At 38.6% G+C, this 22,114-nt stretch overlaps 1 protein-coding gene across 7 annotated transcripts; it reads right to left on the bottom strand.

The window, feature by feature from the left end:
* Positions 1 to 6: 6 nt before the first annotated feature.
* On the bottom strand, positions 7 to 21,797 carry arfip2b (ADP-ribosylation factor interacting protein 2b). 7 transcript variants are annotated; one of them, XM_026941791.3, is made up of 10 exons: positions 21,490 to 21,797; positions 18,807 to 18,917; positions 15,856 to 15,912; positions 13,258 to 13,366; positions 11,124 to 11,186; positions 9,226 to 9,338; positions 5,617 to 5,838; positions 5,204 to 5,361; positions 4,392 to 4,566; positions 7 to 3,791 (listed from the first exon to the last, which is right to left on the bottom strand). In XM_026941791.3, exons 2-10 carry the CDS (start codon positions 18,903 to 18,905, stop codon positions 3,636 to 3,638), a joined length of 1,152 nt encoding a protein of 383 aa, XP_026797592.1. In that variant the 5' UTR covers positions 18,906 to 18,917; positions 21,490 to 21,797; the 3' UTR covers positions 7 to 3,635. The 7 variants fall into 7 exon arrangements, with proteins under 7 accessions (XP_026797592.1, XP_053097550.1, XP_026797593.1 ...); XM_053241575.1 differs by having other exon boundaries at positions 15,880 to 15,912; positions 21,490 to 21,796; XM_026941792.3 differs by lacking the exon at positions 11,124 to 11,186 and having other exon boundaries at positions 15,814 to 15,912; positions 21,490 to 21,795.
* Positions 21,798 to 22,114: the final 317 nt, after the last annotated feature.

Below are 22,114 nucleotides of genomic sequence, written 5' to 3'. Positions count from 1 at the left end.
CACATCTTTATCTTAGTCAGGGTCCTGTGGATTCCAGAGCCTATCCTGAGAACACTTAGAGTGAAGGGGGAACGCATCCTGGACAGGCACAGGTCCACATCATAGTCACACCCAGGGGCAATTTAGAATAGAGTTTTTTGGAAGGTGGAAGGAAACCCACATGGAGATGGAAAGAAGATGCACAGAAACTCCACAGACAGCAGCCCAAATAAGCTCAGGATCAAACCCGGGAGCTGTGAGATGCAACTCTACCCAGTGTGCCTGTGTATTTTGGTAGTCTTAAGAGTAACTCTGTTTGATATGGAAATTTACCCTTCCACATAAATGAAATAGCCACATAAATGTATATAAATGAAGTAATATTTTAAGCTGTAGGGTATTTTAGGTTTTGGAAAATGCTTTAATGCAGTTCTAGTGGTATGAGTGAGTGTGCTGTAGTGTCGTTAGGAGCGTCGTTAAATCCAAAACAGGAACTGCTGCAACTGGAAACTTTGGTTTTTGCAACAAGTGACATTCATGCTACAAAATCATAAGCCCACAATGTACTGTATGTATAGTAAGTGGCTACTGAAAGCTAGCTCTCAGAGAGCAGTGTAACAAACTTGCATTTTGAACTTTTAACTTTTTCTAACATCATTCAAGGAAACGTACATTAAAAAAAAATACACAAGGCAGTTTTGTTTTTTTTTTGCAAACACTTCATATTTTATCTTGTGGGTTTTAGTATATCATTTTCATATTCCAGAGGGTTTGGTCAGAGTTAGGAATAAAGGCAAACTTCATTCATACACTACTGTATCACCTGTGTAGCAGCCTAAAATATCAATTTTACACAACAATGTACTTCATACAACTCTCTCTGGATGAGCAGAGACTCAGTTTAGTAATAAACCCTTCCGATAGCATCAATCGAAAATAAAAATGCCATCGTCATTTTGTAAAAATGACGTTTGAGCATAGCAGAAATTGGATTTGGTCTGGATCATAATTGTAGTACTATTTCTCAACAACCGTCCTTCATGTTTTATTCTTGCAATATATCTATCCTGACAATTGTCTAAGGACTAAGAAATAAGGATGATGTACAAAACACTTTTGCCACATACACACAAACATTGCACTCATTATTCTAGCAAAATAAAAGTGAGGAAAGTGTAGGCAAGGAGAGAGAGCAGGAATTTTAGAAAACAATTTAACATGTGACTGGTTAACATGTGCTTGATACACTATTTCTCCTACATTAGATGATCACGGGTGTGTGGCGTTTCTCACACACGAACGTACCACAATAAATGGAAAGGTACAACTGAGGTTATTGGAAAAGCCATGCAAAATATTCATCGAGGCACAGCCAATATCAAAATACAATATATTTTTAGAAACATCTTTAGTATTGCTTCTCTGAAGGCTCAACCTCACAAAGTAGTGCTCAAAAGTTTGGCCATGATTTTTTTTTTTTTTTTTTTCTGTATTTACCTCAAATGTATAGTCCATCTCAATGTTTAAAACTAAAATATCCCCAAAGACAAATAGATTTCAGCCTATTGGATTGACAGGGGCTGATGAACTGTGGGAAAATCTGATATAATAAATAAACCCTCTTAGTGTGCATCATATTTTGTGTTATTTTTACAGTGTCGCATTTTAGGAGGCATTTGACTATTAAATGAAGGCAAAATATAATTTTGTGGGTTCATCTTGGCAAAAAAAAATAAAAATAAAATAAAATAAAATACATTATAAATAAGACAAGTGGGAAATATGTGGATTTCAAACAAAAAGTTAGCTTCATTTATAAAAAAAAAAAAAAAAAAAAAAAAAAAAAACACCAATGAATGACCACTGAAGACTTAACAGACACTGTAGTGTACAGTTTGTTATGGAGAGATTAATAACGGTGTTAATCACTGGCAACTCTAATCAAAACCAAATATATAAAATAAATCATATAGACTACACTACACTATACTTCCTGGATTACTCATTGATTGTTAACTTAAAGAAACAGATATACAAACAGAAGCAAAACATACATAAATTAGTACATACCACAATATTTAATCACAACTGTCTTGTGTCACACACCCACAGACTGGCACATGTCCTGGGAGTTGAGTGTGGAAGTGTTGAGAATGGATGACGAATGAATGCAAATGGTCTAAACACAACTGAACACTTTTTTTTTTTTTTTTTCCCCAACTTTGGATGTTAGACTCAAAGTAAAAGAATATAAATATTATTTTAGAGCAGGGTAGTGTTTCTTAATCTGGGTCAAGCAGTACTGGAGCTTCCCCTCGTCTAACTCACCCAGTTCAACCTAGTTCAGACTTGTTACCTAGCTGATGACTCAAATCATGTGAGATAGAGTGAGAGTGGGAAAAAGACTAAAATGTGGAGGGTGGGGGAACTTCAGGACCAGGATTGAAAAACACACCGGAGTAAGGGAATGAATTCTGTGAAGACTGTACAAGCCACTAACTTAGATGTCATACATCACTGTGTCTGCTTACAGCCTCCGTATTTCACAGCTATTGAAATTAGATGATAACATCAAGTTATTTGGATAGTTCATGGATTTATGTGCACTAAAGAAGATAGTTCTTTGCTTTTGATAATACCTAAAAATAATGTTTGTGATATTTAAACCAGTATAGTATAGTGTCAGCATTCCCGTATCACAGTATACAGGTCATACTGGTTTACCGTATACAATACTTCTAGCTTGTCTAATTTGGATGATTAGGAGTTCATAAGAATTGTTGGAGAGCAAATCAACAGTGATTACAAACACCTGCAGCTTTCTTTTCAACAGAATCTGTTAGGAAGAAGGACACACACATATACACTTCTTGAAGAAAAAAAAAATGAAAATGGGTGTGTGGTTCTAACCTAAAAAAATAACATGCATAACATAAAAGTTATAAAGTTGCGACTCATTTTCAACAACCGACACATGGCTTACTCAGGAATCCAATCATGCAAAAAGCACCAACTGGATCAATTATTATGACAGTTGGGAATTTTTTTTTTCCTTCTGCATCATGGAATCATACACATCTTTGCCATGTCCCAAATTTCCCAGGAGATTCACGAAATAAATGACACGCCATTTACAACCTGACTAGTAATTCATTTTTTTTTGAAAAATTAGGACCAAGTGTGCTCAGTCATCTACAAGTCCAGGCACCGAAGCCAAATGTAGCATGTGGAGAAAAGTAATGGGGGAAAAAAACAGTTGTTTTGTGGTCAATGGGTTGAGAACTTAGCACAGAGAGAGAGAGAGAGAGAGAGAAAGAGAGAAAAGTTGAAAGTCTACTAGAGTTCTGATTGACACATTATTTCCTGGAGGATTTGGTCAGTTGTTGTCACTAAGCCTTTAGGGTGAAGTAGATACAAGTAGTGCTTATTCTCAAGGTCAAACACAATTTCAGCAAAGAGACAGTCAGGCAGAGGAAGAAAAGGAGGAAAGTATGGAGGGAAAAGGCAGTTTGGGTCCCAGGCTCCTACAACAGCTACAGGATGGTAAGCCTTTCGCTACCTTGCTGCCATAGCGGCTAGGCTGCATCTGTCTCGTTATTCTATTGCCTGCTCTGTCTGGATAACCTGCAGAAGGACTGAGGGCACTATGAGCACTTTCACTGCTCCTCTAACCAGGAGGGCTTGTCGGCTCCGGGAGGTTTCAGCTTTATGTTGAACTGCTTGAGGGTCTGTTCCAGCTGCTGCTGATTGCCAGCAAAGTAGGCCGAGATTGCGTTGTGGAAAAGGAGAAGCTGTTTGTGCATCACTTTCACCTGGAAGAGGAACAGGAAAAACACAAAACACAGAGATATAGAGGGAAAAAAAGCAGAAATAAGGTGAGAATTAAAGTAGGGTTCTAATGTCTGAGTACCAAGTACCAAGACCTGAGTCCCAAAAGCACTGCAGCACAAAGATCATGTAAACTGGTAGAGTGAGCATCACATTGAACACTCTCTCTCTACCAGCCCAGATCATCTTAACTTTACAAAGCTTCTGAAAATCTGGGCCATGGTTTTTTTTTTTATTTCATCATGTATCAAAAAACTAGCACCAACTTTTAATACTGACTCAGTTATACTGCTTCATTCAAGAATACATAAATTAAAACTATGACAGAGTTGATAACTCTGAAATTTAAGTGAATATTCAGTGCTTCATAACTTTCAAACTGGTGTGATGCTATAAATTTACTTTGCTACTGCTGTCAGCAAATTACTTATTACATTACTACAAAATGATGAAAATATTTGACAAAATTGCATTGTTTTTTCCGTAACTGTTGAAAAGTACAGTTCTTGGTAACGGACTTCTGATCTCAGTAAGCAGCATGCAGTTTTCAGTACTTGTAAAATATTATGAGGAGTTTTAAACACCTTGTTTTCCTCCAGGAACTTGAGCTTGATGGAAACGTCACTGCGCAGTCGCTCATATTTGTCCTTTTGGATCTGATACTGTTGCTGCGCGGCATCGATACGCGCTACGGTCATAGCGTCCCGTGGTCCCATGTTCAGTTCTTCCAAATCGGCTCTGTAAGCGTCAAACTCCAACCTGCGTGAGGCGAAAAAAAAACATCAGTGAAGACACAAAAGGAGAGCAGAAGAGAGAAAAGAAGAATTGCAGTCAGAGTAGGGGTGTTATGGTTTGAAATTCTCACAGGGTTCTAAGCTAGTCTAAAAATATCCTAGTTTCAGAGTGGTAGTCAACCATTTAAAAACACAAGTGGATCTTCAACATTAAAGATAAACCTTATTACGAAATCTTTGTACAAACGTGTCTTTGCACATCCCTGTGTATATAACACCAAAACAAAAGGGGACAAAAAGATCAAATCCTCTAATTCTTTTTCTTTGTTAGAAAGATACTTTTGAAAACAACTTTCCTGTAAAATTTCTTAAAGCAGAAACACAGAGCGGCTGCGAAGAAAGGCTGCTAAGCTACTAAACTAGTAAGCTTTAAAAAAGAAAAAAGAAAGAGCCACAAATAGATATTATGGTCAACAATATGGTTCTTCTGTGTGTTTGACAAGCGTTGTGTATGATAAAGTTACGAGGTAGCAATGTAACAAATTTACAACAGTAGCACATTAATTAATTGCACTGATTTACAACATTATTAGATTATTATAGTGTTTCACAGCTACAATCTCTACATTTATTTGTATTTATGACCAACAACAGATTTGTACCTTGCGTTCTCATACATCTTGATGGTCATGAGTGTGTCCTCCATGGTCTTGTTGACGAGTGTATTGATGCTGGATACGAAAAAGTTGATGGCGCCCAGCAGGGTCTCTCCGTTCTTACACAACAATTTTTGAGTTTCTGCATTGTAGCCAAATTCATCCTAGAAGCAGAGAAACACAACGATCAAACACTGTTTTCGCCAAATAACCTCCATATCATCATCATTTCTGTTAATCACAAATGTTCCCAATTTATACTGAGAATAGGCTCATCAGGAAAAACCGCTGTAATTATAAATCATAATTCAATTCTAAAGTGACTGATCGAATAGCAATCATAACAATTCCATACATTAGTGTATATCTAAGTGATGAGTCAGTAGTGATATAGCCTGATAGTAGTGAATGCAGCTCACCCGCAGCTCCGGAGATTTCTGGCTGAGGTCAGCGAACGTGTCTCCGAGTGCGTGCTGTGTCTGCACCATGCTGTAGAAGTGATTAGTGAGTGCACGGGCCAGGCGCAGCACGTTCTCATACTTGCGCTTGGTGTCTCGCAGAACCTCAATCTGAGCCTCTAGCTCCAGATCTACAGTGCGAGAGCCACGGCCGAATCGCTCCGAGATCATCTGTTTAGTGCACTGGAAGGGGACAGACAGAGACAGAGACAGAGACAGAGAGTTTATAACAGTTCTAAAGTAAGACCAGACAAAATAAGGAAAATATTGGAACATTCCAGATACCAAAAATTTGATTTATGCAAAAAACTGGCGCTAGAATTATCAGATGAATTATCTGTTCCAGCCCACAGACCTGCTGCTGGTGTTAACCACTGACCCATAGATGACTAACAGCACTATGGACTTGATTAGGATGATCTACGTGTTACAGTGCACTGATGTTGCAGTAAAGCTCATTGCTTCCCTCACTGAAATGCAAGGAAGTTTAGCTGTCCATAAATGTCAGTGACACATTCTGCAAACTGTAAAATCTGATAAAGCTATTATTACGCTCTGTTCTGTCTTGTACTGTACTGATTTCAGTGTGTAGTTTGAACATAACTATGGGTGTGACATATGACCAGAACCTTTGTCATGTCCGATTCAACAATCTGTTTGGCTTATGCTTTAACAAGTTACCCCCAAGGGTGAAAACTGGGAAAACTGCAATTAAAGCCCCGCCTTCCTCTACAGTTATAACAAGCTAAGGAAAAATTACTGCCAAATTTTAAAGAATTATAAGCCTGCAATGGGAAATGTGTTCAATTTGATTAGCTGCATCATCCACATCAGTCTCTGTCTCATCACCTGAAATAAGAGTCACTCACAGCATTTAAACACAAGCCTCATTGCCTCGTCTTCACTCGATTGATCTCTGTTCGCGCTAACATTGCTGATTAAATCATTCAGGTCTGTTCCACTGAGTAAACTGTTATTAATAATTCCTAGTCATGTGACAGGGTATTTTTTTTTGTTATGTCAAAGTTAAAGCCCCCTTTTTCAGGTTACATAGACAATAATAAAAACTACTTTTCTCCTATCAAAAAAATTGGAGATAAATTAATTGTTGCCATATGGCAACACCATGCAGTAAAGGATTAATGTATTATTATGTCATTAACATTTTAAAACTTTGTCCACTTTCATCTGTACAGAGCGTGTAAGGGTTTTAGCTTCATTCTCAGACCCGGGCTGACTGCTGCTAGCATGAGGACATGTTTGATAGAGCTTAAAAACTCTTCTCTAAGTTGTTTTTGATAAGGCTGTCTGCTAACTGTCATACATATAAATATGTGAATGCAATTCAGTAACTGTTTTGAGATACAGCTTTCAATATATGACAAGTGATGTTTTTCTGTAGCATTATTTTTTTCAACATGCACCAGAATATATATATATATATATATAATCTTATATATATAAGAGAAAGAAAGAACTGGTCTTATTATCATCATTAACGATCAATCCTTAACACTCGTGGGAGGAGGCGAGAACTGCGGTCATGCGGGATTTCTTCTACAAGTTTGAGTTCCCAGATGTCATCACATACTTTTGTTTAAAAGTGGAAAATACCTGAGTAACTGTACTTCATTACTAGACTTAAGTATTATTTTGGGGTATTTATACTTTACTTGAGTATTACTGAAATTGAATACTTGTACTCTTGAAAAATATAATACTTACATACTCCTTACATTGTTATTTAGACCTTCAAAGAACCTTTAGGTACATTTGAAAGTGGCTTTTTTTTTTTTTTTTTTTTTACTTTCCTTTACACTTTTAGTTGAGTACGATTCACTTTTTCTTTATTTTCACTTAAGAATCATTTCTCAGTACTTTTTCCACCCCTGTCCTTATTTAGCAACTGTTATGAACCCATCAGTGTGTAGTAATAAAGATCCAGCCACAGTACCGGTGTCTTTCAAAATGAGTCAGACTGTTAAGTGGCACAAAGGGCATGTATGTATGCGACAACCGGTTTAAATGACGTTACACAGAAATGGACGTCCATAACCATTTGCTTATCATGGTATACAGTCACGCTGCTTTATACCACAGTGCTGCTAAATAACAGCATCTTGTTTAGTTTCGTCAATTTGATATAGTCTGATTAGAGTTAAAATGTCAACGACACCCCCTCTAAAGCTTAATTATCTTTACTATAGTCTACCAAAAAAAGACAAAAAAATGTGATTTCTAATTTCAATTGCAATTCCTTTAACAAAAGTATGTTATTTATTTTTTACTTTTAAGCCCTCTGTTGCCATATTTGTATTTTTTTTCCTGACACTTTATTAAGAATGTGCTATGACTCTGCCCACACCCACTACCTGATCTAATCACACCCACTACCTTTATGGGAACTACATAAAGGAAACAAGATAACTCGCATCTATTCCCAGAAAGTTTGGGCAGATATAATTTCCTGAGAAACCTATCATAGGTGTGAGCAGATTTTTTTTCTTTTGTCAGTATCCTGCAGATTACCGTTTAAGCTTAACACTGCATCAAAATGAAATGAACCTGTGATAAACACTTGAGGACTGGTATCACTTTCTCTTTGCCCACACTCTCTCTCTCTCTCTCTCTCTCTCTCTCGTGTGTGTGTGTGTGTGTGTGTGTATACACTTTAGTAACAGTATGTAAGCTTTAGGTGCATTAACTTGTAGCAGATTGTTTGATCTGACATATTACCCTTATCTCAGAAATTACACATATGACACAGTAAGCTTTGTGAAGTCCCCAAAATTATTATTTACCCATTATTATTGGTTGTTTTCTTTTCTTTTTTTAATAATATCCAGTGCTGAAGTCAGATAAAAAGAGGTTAACTTGATAACATCAAACTCCATCAACATTTTTTTAATTTTTTACGAAATGCTTCTGTTTTTCCTCAAATTATTAGTCCACTTATAGTAAAAGAATCAGAAATGAACCTTTAAGAACCTCATGTCCCTTACAGAAGTGAAACAACACGTTGTTGTTGTTTTTTTAAACTACTGACTAATAGCGATTCTTTTCAGTTTAGAAAATTTTGGCCAGTTTTAGGCTCTGTCAGTGCAATATAATGTGCCATCTTCACTGAAAAGTTTTACGCACACAATGCTATACCGAAAATGTTTTGGGATATGGTAGATTTTTTTTTTTTTTTTTTTTTTTTAAACTGTTCCACTCCCAGTCTCTTCTCACACTAATTATAGTGGCAAAGAATGAATGACTAGACAAAATAAGCAGTCATGATTTTTATGGACAGGAAAGTCAATGCATTCACTTTGTAGAGGTGAGAGTGAGTGTATTATTTAGTCATAGTGCCCCCTGCAGGTCACAATACTTTTTATTGCCACTAGTGCACTCTGTCCACCTTATACTGAATACTGTGTTAGAGCATACAGGACATACATCTGTGTAAAAGCAGGATAGACAGCAGCATAGAGGATGTGAGAAATTAGACAGACATTGGATTTTATTATTATTACATTGGACTTTATTATTATTATTATTAATGATTGGCTTAAGAGAGGCTTATACCTTATAAGTGTTCAGGCCCCATTTCTTCATCATGTCAAACTTCTCCACAGCGACACCTCTCGTGGGCTCCTCTGCCATCACGGACGAACTGTTGCTGTGGTGCATGCTGGATCCTATTATACAAAGAAGCAAAGCAATGCTCAAGATGCATCTCCAATTCCACCCTACAGCTTATCTATATGTTCAGGTCAGTCTCACAAACCTTTCACCCAATCTTTAACCCAATAAAAAGACAGAAGATTAAGTAGACCTATTTAAACGTAGCCGCCACTGCAGCAGAGAGAAAGCGCTGATCAGCGTGCTACAGAATGTCGGTAGGTGAAAGAAGAGAAGGGAGCAAGTGAGAGTGAATGAAAGTGTGATGGCTTGCCAGAGATCACAATGATGGAAAAATCCCGGGGTACCTGGGATACCGGGGAAGTCGTCTGATTGGCTGGCTATCCGGATGGCAGCGGAGTGGCTTGGGCCAATGCTAACGCCCCTGCACTTCATTCGCAGGTCTGGAGGGGGCCATGGTGAGGGGTTAGGTAAGGAGTGTGGATGGGCATTTAGGGCATTTGGGGTCATAACAGGGAATTAGAGAAAGGAAGTGATGGCATGGTTTAGGTGATGAAAGGGGAGGATTCATAGTTACATTTATACATATGTAACATGGTTCCATGAACGATATGAAGGGCATGGGAAGGCGATGGGTGTGTTTGAGGATGATGATAGAAAAGAAGAGGAAGAACAGGGAGGAGAAGGAGGGAAAAAATGATCATGAAGAGAAGATGTACAACTATGAAAATATGAATGCAGGCTGAAGTTAAACATGGCAAACAGGTAAACTTGAAGACTGATCATGTAGTAAATCTTTCCTTAACACTGTTATCTCTGAGTTTAATGATGCATTACAGTGACACTATTGTGTGTCACAATATAATTTTGTCACACTTAATAATTAAACAATAGTGACCCACTGTGTGTGTTAGACTATCTAGATGTGTTCCTTGGAGTTATTAATATAACACTGATAATCTTACTGTATATTATTCCTGTATATTATTGTGTATTAAGATTGTAACATTTTTATGCTTACTCCAAACTAGGCCTTCACAATATGACTGCCACATCAATATAACGCTAAACAGCACTGCTTCTCACTGTACTTGACTGAACTTTAATATCCATTAATGCCATAAATACCTTGTAGTTATGACTTTGCCTAAACACTTCATAACACTTTTTTGTGAGGTGATATTTCTAACCACTGAAATCAAGCACACATTGAACAGCCCACTTAATAATTAAATTAAGTTGCAAATACATTTCAGAAATGAATCTGGCCAAAGAAATTATCACATGCTGCATAAATATTCTTAGTTTTAAGGGTCTATATCTAAGGGCAATTTTAAGAAATTGAGGGGAAGCAAGTAGAGCCATACAATTCGGAGGTTACGAATTAACATCATCCTCTTTTCCCAGAGCCTAGTAGAAAAGAGCTGGGGACATTAAAAATGTTATCAGTGCCAATGACTGACCAACACATCCATCTGTGCCACAAATCACATCTTCAAATCTTTTATATACGAGATGCCTAAGGCTGATTAAGGTTGAGGGGATGATTGCTTAATATTGCTCTCTTGTACGATTATGTGATGGTCCTGAAAAGTTAATCTGAAGCCTGGCAAAGAAAAAAAGAAAAGATGCAATTGATTCCAAGCAGACTCTAAAACCTAGAGGAGAGAATAAAAAGAAAAGAGAATCCATCTGTCCAGAATTCCCAACCTTTGGAAAAGAGAAGTGAATTTAAAAAAAATAAAAGCTCAGGCATTAAAACCCTAACTCCAAACTGGCCAAGCATGTGACAGAGAGAGCGAGAGAGAGAGAGAGAAAGACTGAAAGAGTGGAGCTGTAACCTTGTCCATCGACCGGGATGCGTCTGTTGCCCATAAAGTCAGTGTTGAGGTGAATAGCGGGGCCTGAGAGAGGAAAAGAGACAGAATGCGCTGACAAAATCAGCCACCAGAGGGAGCCAGGAGCTACTATCACTTCATCTCATTTAACTGTCATTCCCAGATCAGTACCCAATCCATTTTAATTCCAGCACAATACCATTACATCAGCACCTAAGCACAGCTTCTGTGCAATCGGAATATTTCTACCAGCAAGAAGTGGGATGAATCAAGCTATTGATGTACAGACATTACCACCTGTAGCATATTTAATTAATACATAATATCATGGTGGGCAAATGTGTATAACAAAATGTGTGTTCTGGCTGTCTGCCAGACACTCATGACTAAAATGTCATATCTATGAGAGGTGTAACACAATGCCTGTATCTGTATCTGTTTAGTGCTCCAAATATTCAAATCTTCTATCTGTATTCGGGTTTGAGGCAGAAGTGGGCGTGGTCTAGACTGAAAATTTTTTGTTTGTTTGTTTTTTAATTCGTTAAATGTGAACCCCACCTCTATGTTCCCGAAAATATTGGCAAACAATGAAAACAACTTGGGCTGCTGGAAAAAGAACAAATTTTTCATTCACAAACAATAACAATAACAGCAATTTGAGGAACACAACTCCTGAAACTCTACAGTTCCTCAGCTACATCATTCAAGTTCATAACTGGTTGAAACCAGATGCCCTGTGGAACTTTCAAGCAAGCTTTCTGTCTAATGTGACTGAATATGCTAGGGACCTATCGTTCAGAAGAAGAAGGTCTTCCTCAAAAATCAGGCAACTGTTGTTTGCAGTTGAGAACAATATATATGCAGCTGAGAACCCCATATACACTATATTGCCAAAAGTATGTGGACACTTGACCATCACACTCGTATGCGGTTCTTCCCCAAATTGTTGCCACAAAGTTGAAAGCACACAGTTGTATAGAATGTCTCTGTATGTAGCATTTCAATTTCCCTTCACTGGAACTAAGGGGCCCAAATTAGTTCCAGCATGACAATGACAAAGTGAGGTCCATGAAGACCGGGTTTGCCAAGATTGAAGTGGAAGAACTCGAGTGTCCTGCACAGACCCCTGAGCTCAACCCCACTGAACACCTTTGGGATGAAATGTAAGATCGACTGTGTGTCAGGCCTCCTCACCCATCATCAGCGCCTGACCTCACTAATGCTCTTGTGGCTGAATGAGCACATCCCCACAGCCACGCTCCAAAATCTAGTGGAAAGCCTTCCCAGAAGAGTGGAGGTTATTATAACAGCAAAGCGGGACTAAATCTGGAATGAGATGTTTAGGCTGGACTACTAGGCCACTGATGATAGACAAAGCCAAACCAAACAAAACAAAAACGAATATATTCTAAATAGATTTTTATCTGTTCATTCTGAATAATGTATTCGTATTTGGTTACATCCCTAATCTCTATGCGCTGAGGAGCACAGGTACGATAATGCCAGGAGATCATACTCACACAGAGCAACCTAAAGACATGCTGCACTAAGAACCTAGTCACCTGCAATTTCATTCATACACTCAAGGCAAAGAAAACTCAACAGTGAAAAACACTAGAAAATCTGCAGATGATGAAAATTAGTCAAATGAGAGTGTAGTAGTAGGTGAAATAGTGCACTCTTATTTGCTGTGACAGACCAGTTCTTCACATAAGCCGGGCCAATCTTTACTCTTTAATTAAGGAATGACCGGTAAAGAGAGTCATATTAAGGACAGTCCTGCCTGGAAAATGATGATATTCGACATACAAATAAAGTGAGAGTGAGAGACAGGATGAAAGAGTAAGAGAGAGAGAGAGAGAGAGAAACAAATAGATAGCAGAAAAAGAAAATAGATAGCAGTGTAGATAGATGTTCTTGAGAAAATCCAGCCTTGGCATGTCTTCAGGGCTAGCTGATGAGCTGGAAAATATGCATTTGGAACACAGAATGCAAGACATGATTCATGTTCAGCGCAGAAGCATGTCCAGAAAACAGACTCACCTCGAATCTGAGGCTCCACAAAGAGAACAGGACAAGACACTTAGAACAACATGGTGTGTGTGTGCGTGCGTGTGTGTGTGTGTGTGTGTGATACCTTTGATAGAGCTAGTAGGAATGATGCCTTCTGCTGTGCCTCCATAGCCACCTGATACAATGCTGGTCTCATTGAGGTTAGGCCCGGATACCATTACCTGCTGCAAATCCTACACAGACACAGACACACACAGAGAGAGAGAGAGAGAGAGAGAGAGAGAGAGAGAGAGATTACCTTGTCTGTGACATTCAAGTCTGACAATGTTGCTAAAAGGAACCATATTAGCCTACAACGCATAGGGACAATACGTTTGTGTTAGGGTTGTTAGGAAACCTTTTATAAAGGAATTAAACATTTAAACATTTGCATTGCAATTTGATGTAACTGACTTCTAAACAGACTGCACTTCAGACAGGCTGCCATTAAAAATGGCCAGAGTTAAGACTCTACACTAAAAGCATCTTATCCGTGACTCCAAACAGTGATGAATAAGATGTGATTTGTGCTCTGATTACAGCAGCAGTGCAGCAATGTGCATCAGATTTTTTTTTAAAAATGCTTAATCCTCCCCTCCTACAGTATATATGTTACACTGCATCACACATCAAATGTACGCTCACTGCACTGTCAAGATGTCAAAGACTGACAGTAGATTAGTAACGTGTATTAGTTGTATACGGACACACACGATTATGAGGACCAAAAATCCATTGGAACCATCAGTATGTCCTGGACATACCATAATAGATCCAAAGAGATTTTTTTTTTTTTTTATGTTAAGAGGAATAACACTTTCTCTAAGGTTTAACTGTTGGTTAAAGCTGCTGTAAGCCATTTTGATCATCTAACTTATCATTATATCCATATATGGCCTTTAATAAACAACTAGAATTGTCTTGGTGGTTATCCTGGGCTTGAGCTGAGCTGAATTACCCGAATGTAAACAAAAAAAAGTCTTTATATTAAAGAAAAAAAAAAAAAAAGAGAGCGTGCTTTGCTTCTGTATAACGTAATTATTTGCTAATTTGCCAGACGTTAGCTAGGGCGGACATTAACATTAGGTAGCGACGTTCTTCCATCTTTTCTCACACATCGCATGTATTCATGTGTTTGGAGGAAGAGGCTGAGCTTTCGGAAATCCTTTTGGGGATAATTCTAGAGTAATAGTTTGAACTGCAAACATTGCTTACAGCAGCTTTAACAGTACAGGTTTAATAACAGGATGCGTTTCAAAACTGACATATGGAGCATTTTTCATTTAGTTGACCATTATTCAGAAAAGATTGGATGATCACACTGAATTGCTCCCTATTTTTATTTACACTGTTTAACAAAAACAAACTCAGCAGGTCACGGTTTTTGGCCCTGATGTAGGAGTTAACTTTTTGTCAAAAGATATGAATTCAAATGGAGAGGTTGTTATCACTGACCATGCACAGTAATTCATTCTGATTAAAGGAGCGATGAATAAAACGGTAAAACAAGGCATTTCCTGACCCAAAATCACCAGCCAGGCCAAGCAGTGTGTTCAGTTACAGCTGAATTACAGCTGCTGTCTGTGCGTGTCTTTATAAGACTTCACCTATGCCGTTTCTGTTCGCTGCTTGACACAGTTTGCTTCGTGTTATGTTTTATTTGTATTTTTTTCTACTTTCAGTCAGAAAAGTATTTACACTTGTCTTGACCAGCTGTACAGAGTTAGAGCATATTACTTTTTGCAGAACTGTTTATCTGCAAATACACCACAGTACTACTGAATTCTCAATTCTGATTGGTCACAAGGTGTTGAATAAATGTCTATAACATAGTTTCTTATTAACATGAAAAAGTGTATTTCTTGTCTTATTAACTTCAAGAGGGAGAAAAGAAAGGATGGTGGTATAAACAACTGTTTATAGCTGCTATAAAATAAGTGATAAAAATAACTTCTTTGTTTTGCAGACATTCCAGAACATTAACTTTAAGCAAATAAATATAACTATGAATAAATAAAAATGTTTTGATCTTTAACACTTCATGACATGATGTTATTGGAAAATAATCAACCTCAGGGGGGTAACGCCTCACACCACCAGGTCACTGACTATTTTCCTAGAACTAAACGCTCCTGTCATATTTTATTCCTTATGTTAGAATATCAGGTAAATTACACTGTATTTAATGTCCTTTAAGAATAAAAGTAGGTTATTTAGATTTTTCTCACGGACTGCTTCTTGTTTATTAGTGACCACCGCCAGAGATTTTGTTGCCAATCACACTAGCTAAACACTAGCTAGTACTTTTGCGGTCTTTTTATTTATTTTGTGTAACTGGATGTGCAGTTGTCTCCACACAATTGAAGACAGGGAGGATAGAGGGGGGGGGAAATAACAGTTTTATGTAGCAGAGCAATAAAGAGAGCAATCATCTAATCTTTTCTGCACCTCACTGGGTTTTTTTTTTCCCCCACATTCAGTCTTCTGTTATTGGCTGCAGTGAACCCCAGGATTAAATGATTTAAGGAGTGCACTCACATGGACCTCTTAAGAATTTTGAAAGGCATCCTGTGACTTCAGTTGAAATTAGGGGCCAAACAGCAATACAGGGCCACACACACACACGCACACACACACGCACAGCCTCGGTGGGCTCGGACCCCTCCACCAGTGCGCTTCTCACCCTTTGGCCTGGGGGACGCCCTACCTTCTCATTTAGGCCCCACTGTACCTTTTGAGCCTGCAGACATGAGTGGATGACAGAAAGACATACAAAAAAGAAAATGAACAATGCAGAAACAAAAACAAGCGCACATAAAAAAAAATCAACAGTGGCATGAAATATGATTAAATAATCTCAGCTTAAATGAACAAAATACTAAGAGATAAAAGTAGTACGATTTATAACTGATCCATAAATTCCACAAATGCAGGGCTGTGTGTTAATTCTGCAAGTAATTTTCTATGATTGTACCAGCAAGCCCAAAGAACGTAATTTCACATACTGTATTTACAAGCAGAAGAAGGAACTATTAGTAAAGCTTGATTTGGAATAGCAAAGATGAGCAAAGATCACACAGCACTGATCTGGGAATCTAAAGCAACAGTAATTTTCAGCAGAACTGGCAGACAAAAGAAAATGATGATAACAGAAGAACATCCTGCTGATGATAACGGATAATTTTATGCACATTCTAACTTGTGGAATTCACCAATTTTAATTTGTATTAAAAATATTTTTCATACACTGGTGTCCCGAACGAGACAAAATAATAACAAAAATAATAATAATAATAATAATAATAATTAAACCAACCATACACTGACACCTACAGAGCACTAAAAACAAAGAACAGTTCCTGCCTGAAAGTGAATAATGAAGAATTCTGTTCTCAGATGCATTTAAAGTAGTCAAGCAGATCCAACAAACAGTATCAGAAAATGGAAAATAATTCAATTCATAATATTTCCCTGGCTATGGAAAGTATTTCTCTCAAAGTGAAATTCCATAGTATTACTACTACTACAACTACAACTACTTCAACTATTTCAACTACTACTACAACTACTAATATTACTTCAGCTACGACTTCTACTACAGCTACTACTACTACAAATACTACTACTACAACAGCTACAATACTTCAACTTCAGTTGGGCACTTCTACAACTACTTCAACTAACTACATCTACAACTACTTCAACTACTACAATACTACAACTACTACTAATATTACTTAAGCTACTACTTCCGCAAATACTACTACTATTACTACTACTACAACTACAACAGTTATAATACTTCAGCTACTACAACTAGCTACTACAACTACTACTACAGCTACTACTACTACAAATACTACTACAACTACAACTTTATCTACTACAGCTACTACTACTACAAATACTACTACTACTACTACTAATAATAATAATAATAATAATAATAATAGGTTAATTAACTGATTTTATTCCTTTTCACACCTAAAGAAATGACGCTGGTTTAATATGAGGACATTCATTCATCTTCAGTAAGAGTTTTATTCTGGTCAGATTCGCGGTGGATCCCGGACTCTATCCCAGGAGCACTCTGGATGAGACAGCAGTACAACAGAGGGCACTATGCACACACACATACACCCCCTCATTCACACCTAGGGGCATTTTATCATAGCCAATCCGCTTGGCATGTTTTTCGGAGGTGGGAGGAAACTGGAAACCCCAGAGGAAATCCGCATGGAGAACATGTGAAAATACAGACAGTAACCTAAGCTCAGGATCAATTCGGGGATCCTGGAGCTGTGAGGTGGCAACACTACTCGCACTGTGCAGCCCATTTATTCATTTTTCAGCCCTGAAGATATAATGCTATATTAATAGGTTTATATTTAATACGTAATGGCTGAGCTGTAACTCTGTGTGTGTGTGTGTGTGTGTGTGCGTGTGTGACATAAGTGGAAACAGCACATAAATAGTAGCACAGCGTCACATCTCCACAACCAATCATGCTGTATTGCACAGAAAACATGCTGAGGGCCTCATTTCTTCTAAATTCTGAACAGTAAGAAATACGATAAAGATGCCTCGCTGATGAAGTAATCTGAGAGCCCATAATTTACACACTGCTTTAATTTCCCTGTTCCTTCAAGACAGCACAGAAGAACAGCCATCTGTCTCTGTCTAAATCAGCCAAGCATCTTTAACACACGGCTTTACAGCCAACAAGGCAACTCTATTATATTTCTTAAAGCCCCCCAGGGTGATTAGCGTTGTTTGTTAACCAATTAAGCTGCCTCTGACTTCGTACGTGCCATTTGTGTACTGCAAACTGTGAAAATATGCAAAAATAATGGCACTCCTAACGCAAAGGACAACTCCATAACCACAAAACTGGCAAAGTTGGAGCTACACGAGTAATAAATAAATAAATAAATAAGACCAATAAACTGGTCTAAAGAAAAAAAACGCTAAAGAGGCATGAGAACACTGGCACTAAGTAACACGTTAAAGTCAGAACTAGAAGTCTGTGCATGAAACTCAGCTTTAGGAGTAGCTACTAAAGTAAATCCGATCGTTCTTTAAGCAAACACAACACTGTTTACCCAGAGTTCCTCTCCCGGATCTAAAGGCCTTGCGCAGTCGTTTCGCTCAGGCGTGCCTTTAGACAATGCAGCCACTTCACCTTTTGTTTACTAAGGGCTATTTCCCCCGTCTCTCCTATCAGCTTATTTTTATTCACTAAACCCGAGCAGGAAAAAAACTCTAAAATTTAAACCATCTACTACTACTGGACGTTTTTACTTCCGTAAGTTATAGCATGTTGTTTAATGTCAATGGATAGAAACTTGCCTGATACCTGATACGAGCATTACAAAAACTCTCTCTTGTGCAAGCACACACATACACACACATACACACGGGAGGTGTGAGTAAATGTTTGATCCACCTGCTTGCTGGAGATTTTCCTCTCAGGCCATAAAGGTGAAACTGCACAAGGACACGCGGCCTCGCTCTCACACTTCAACACAGACATTTTAAATACTACAAGCTTATCACCGTCACATGCTCTTTGCACAAGTGTTGTACCACCGAAGATATCTCAGTTTAAAGGACGAGAAACAGAGCTTCCTTCACCTGTTCAAGGCCATCATCCTCGCCCAGAGTCCTGCTGTCCCCGTTACTGTTGATAGGGATCTCCATTGTGGCCGCTTTGCTCATGATACTGTCGGTCATGCTGGAGTGTCACTGTAGCACACAAAGAGAACGAGAAGTTAGGGAGCAGGGAATAAAACAAAAAGGAAGAAAGACAGAGAAAGGAATGGGAGGAAAACCTAGGGTTCAGGCTTATGTTGTAAATTTTGCAGTTGTGCAAATGAACGGTTAGAGATTAGCAGTCAGTTACTCGCTTACTCACTGGCCTTGAACGCTGACTGCTCCTTTAATCACTAATAAACTTTAAATATAGTCAAATGCCGTTTTACGTATATCTCTGTTCATCTTAGCAGTCGTCAGCCCATACCACGCCTTATCCTGCTAACAAAAGTTGTTTTTTCAAGAACCAGTTCCTGTAAAGATATTTTAGATCAGCAGTCAGTCCAAACCAGACCCAAAGTTAATGAAACGAGTTCATAAGAAAACATAATCGTCACGTCAGAAGCCTTCCAAAAATCTACCCAGACACCCATCAATGACTCTGATAAAGAAATTACACACACATATATATATATACACACATACATATATATATATATATATATATATATATATATATATATATATATATATACACATACATATATATATATATATACACACATATATATATATATATATATATACACATACATATATATATGTGTGTATATATATATATATATATATATATATATATATATATATATATATATATATACACATACATATATATATGTGTGTATATATATATATATATATATATATATATATATATATATATATATATATATATACACACATATATGTATATATATATATATATATATATATATATATATATATATATATACATACATATATATACATACATACATACATACACACACACACACACACACACACATATCATGCCCCAGTAGCAGTATCTTACTGAAAGGTTGCACACTGGGATGAAGGTTACCTTTTGTACTCAAACTAAACACAATACTAACACTACCACGTCACAGGACGACAATTTTAGAAAGCATAAGCTCAAACCTGTTTGCGTCTTGTTCTCATCTACAAGAAGAGCATTAAGGTGAAGGAAAAAGCGTCTGATTTCTACATGGGATTCTGACTGGGAATTTAGCTGGAACCTCATGAGATGCAATTCCATGATGTCAAATAAGGAAAGTATAGAGCTTCCTAATGCAGCTCTACGTTACCCATCAGCATTTAGTGAGGCTGTCAGGAAGCACTCGCGTCCCCAAGCTGAGCATCACGGGATGTCCTCATCCCCTTAGTCGTCAGAATTTCAGCCCTTTACAATCACATGCATGGGGCGGAACAGGACTTGGATATCGGGAGATGAGTAAAGTGTTTTTGAGTAAAGCACTGGCCGGATGAAATGACCTTTAATGAATACGCACTCAGTGAGAAACGACGAGGGCGGCACAAAGAAAAGAGCTCTTGAGAGAATGAGGAATGTAGGGACGGCGTGCACCGTACATGGAGCTTGTGTAGACCATATCCATGTCTTTTATGGTTACTGTCCGCTCAGCGTAGCTAAATGTGATGCGGCGTTGGTTGTAAAGTTCTCACTGAATTCTCAGCAGAAGTTTTATGGAAGTAAAAGCTACTCCTTCCTGCAAGCCCTGCAGCAACACAATCCACTTTTGAAAGGTCTCTTGATTTTGGTGTTGACATTCGAAAGGAAGTCAGATTTGCTTTAATTCACAAACAGGATTTCGGTCTACGACTTGAGAGATTAGGAAGGGATAAGCTACTGGAAAGCCAAGCCTCATGCCCTTTACACAAGGCCACAACTATGACAAGGCTACAAGTTAGCCTCCCCTTGGGCAAACAACATTAGCAACAGGAAGCTTTAACTGACCCAACCTTCAGTAAAGCCTTGAACAAGGGCTCGTTTAGCTTTTTAAACATTTAGGCATGAACATGTAGAGGAAAGAAACACCGAGAGGGTGAGACAGGTGAGACACAAACACACACACACACACACAGACAAACAGACACAAGAGTTCCTGCCTGCCATTTTACCCTAGACAACGAATTCACCTGAATTACCGTTACCAGGGCAACAAGGGCTCCGTCCTAAACCGCGCACCCGCTGACTACATAGTGGCCTACTGGTTCCATGTACCACATCCTAGACCGGTACTATAGTCCTTGTTTAGGAAGGTAGTTGGAGTTGTGGACGGAACCAAAATAACACCTGACTTCCTACTACGGGTTCTGTACCGTTTATCTTTTGTGTACAGAATGTTTTCAGCTGGAATTATGAATAGTGCGATAATATTTCTGACATGACAGAGGCAAACATTTGCTTAACAAATGGGATTTGGTGCGCGAGCGAGACACCGCGTCCAACTGTGTCTTTATCCCGCCGAGGGCCCTGTGTGTGTGTTTGCGTGTCTCAGTCTCAGTCTCAGTGTGTGTGTGTGTGTGTGTGTGTGTGTCAATGTTAACAGCACGTTAAGGAGAAAGTCGGAAGAGCGTAGCAAGCTGCCGAGCGGCACCTTTTCCTTCCTCAGAATGCAGAATGAAAGTTTCCATACCATCCGTTTTGCTATAAGAGTGAAGGCTGAGGGAGGAGAGGGTGAGAAGTGATAGCCTGTGCTCTTACCTGAGTGTTTCCAGTCTTCAGGTTTGCTATGAGGTGAAGCAGCAGACTAGTTTACAGCCAACCATGCGCGAGCTGCCTCTGACTCTGCCTCTGCCTCTGACTCTGACAGACCAAAACAAACCCGGGATTAATGAAATGGTGCATGAGGAAACGCTAAGCGTGTTGCTGTATTTTTATCAGGGATTTCTCATCTTCAGCGGATTCTCTTGTCTCTAGCGGCTTGTTTGTAGCTCTCATTCGGAAAAGCAACCCCCCTCCCTCTCTCTCGCTCTCTCTCGCTCTCTCCTTCTCTACCTCCCTCCTTCACCGGCCCACAATGCCTTTCGGCGCTGACGACAACGACAGAGCCTATTTTCTCTCCATCCCAAATCACTCCCTGCTCCCTATATAAGTTCACTACATAGGGCGTGAAGTAATGGCCTCTACAGGCTTTGTTATGTACGAGCGATATGGAAAGATTCAGTCTTTTCCTCTGACAGCGTGGAAGGAACACGCGCATGACGTAAAGTGGCGGCCATTTTGAGAAGGTCGTTTTTTAAAAATCTTGTAAATGTAAATAAGGTAACGGGTTCCATCTGACGTCAGCTGACACACGGCGTGACGTAACTCTGCTCTGGCAATTTGT

The sequence above is a fragment of the Pangasianodon hypophthalmus genome, chromosome 17 (assembly GCF_027358585.1).
Source record: "Pangasianodon hypophthalmus isolate fPanHyp1 chromosome 17, fPanHyp1.pri, whole genome shotgun sequence".
NCBI lineage: Eukaryota > Metazoa > Chordata > Actinopteri > Siluriformes > Pangasiidae > Pangasianodon > Pangasianodon hypophthalmus.
This window is presented reverse-complemented; position numbering and strand designations above follow the sequence as displayed.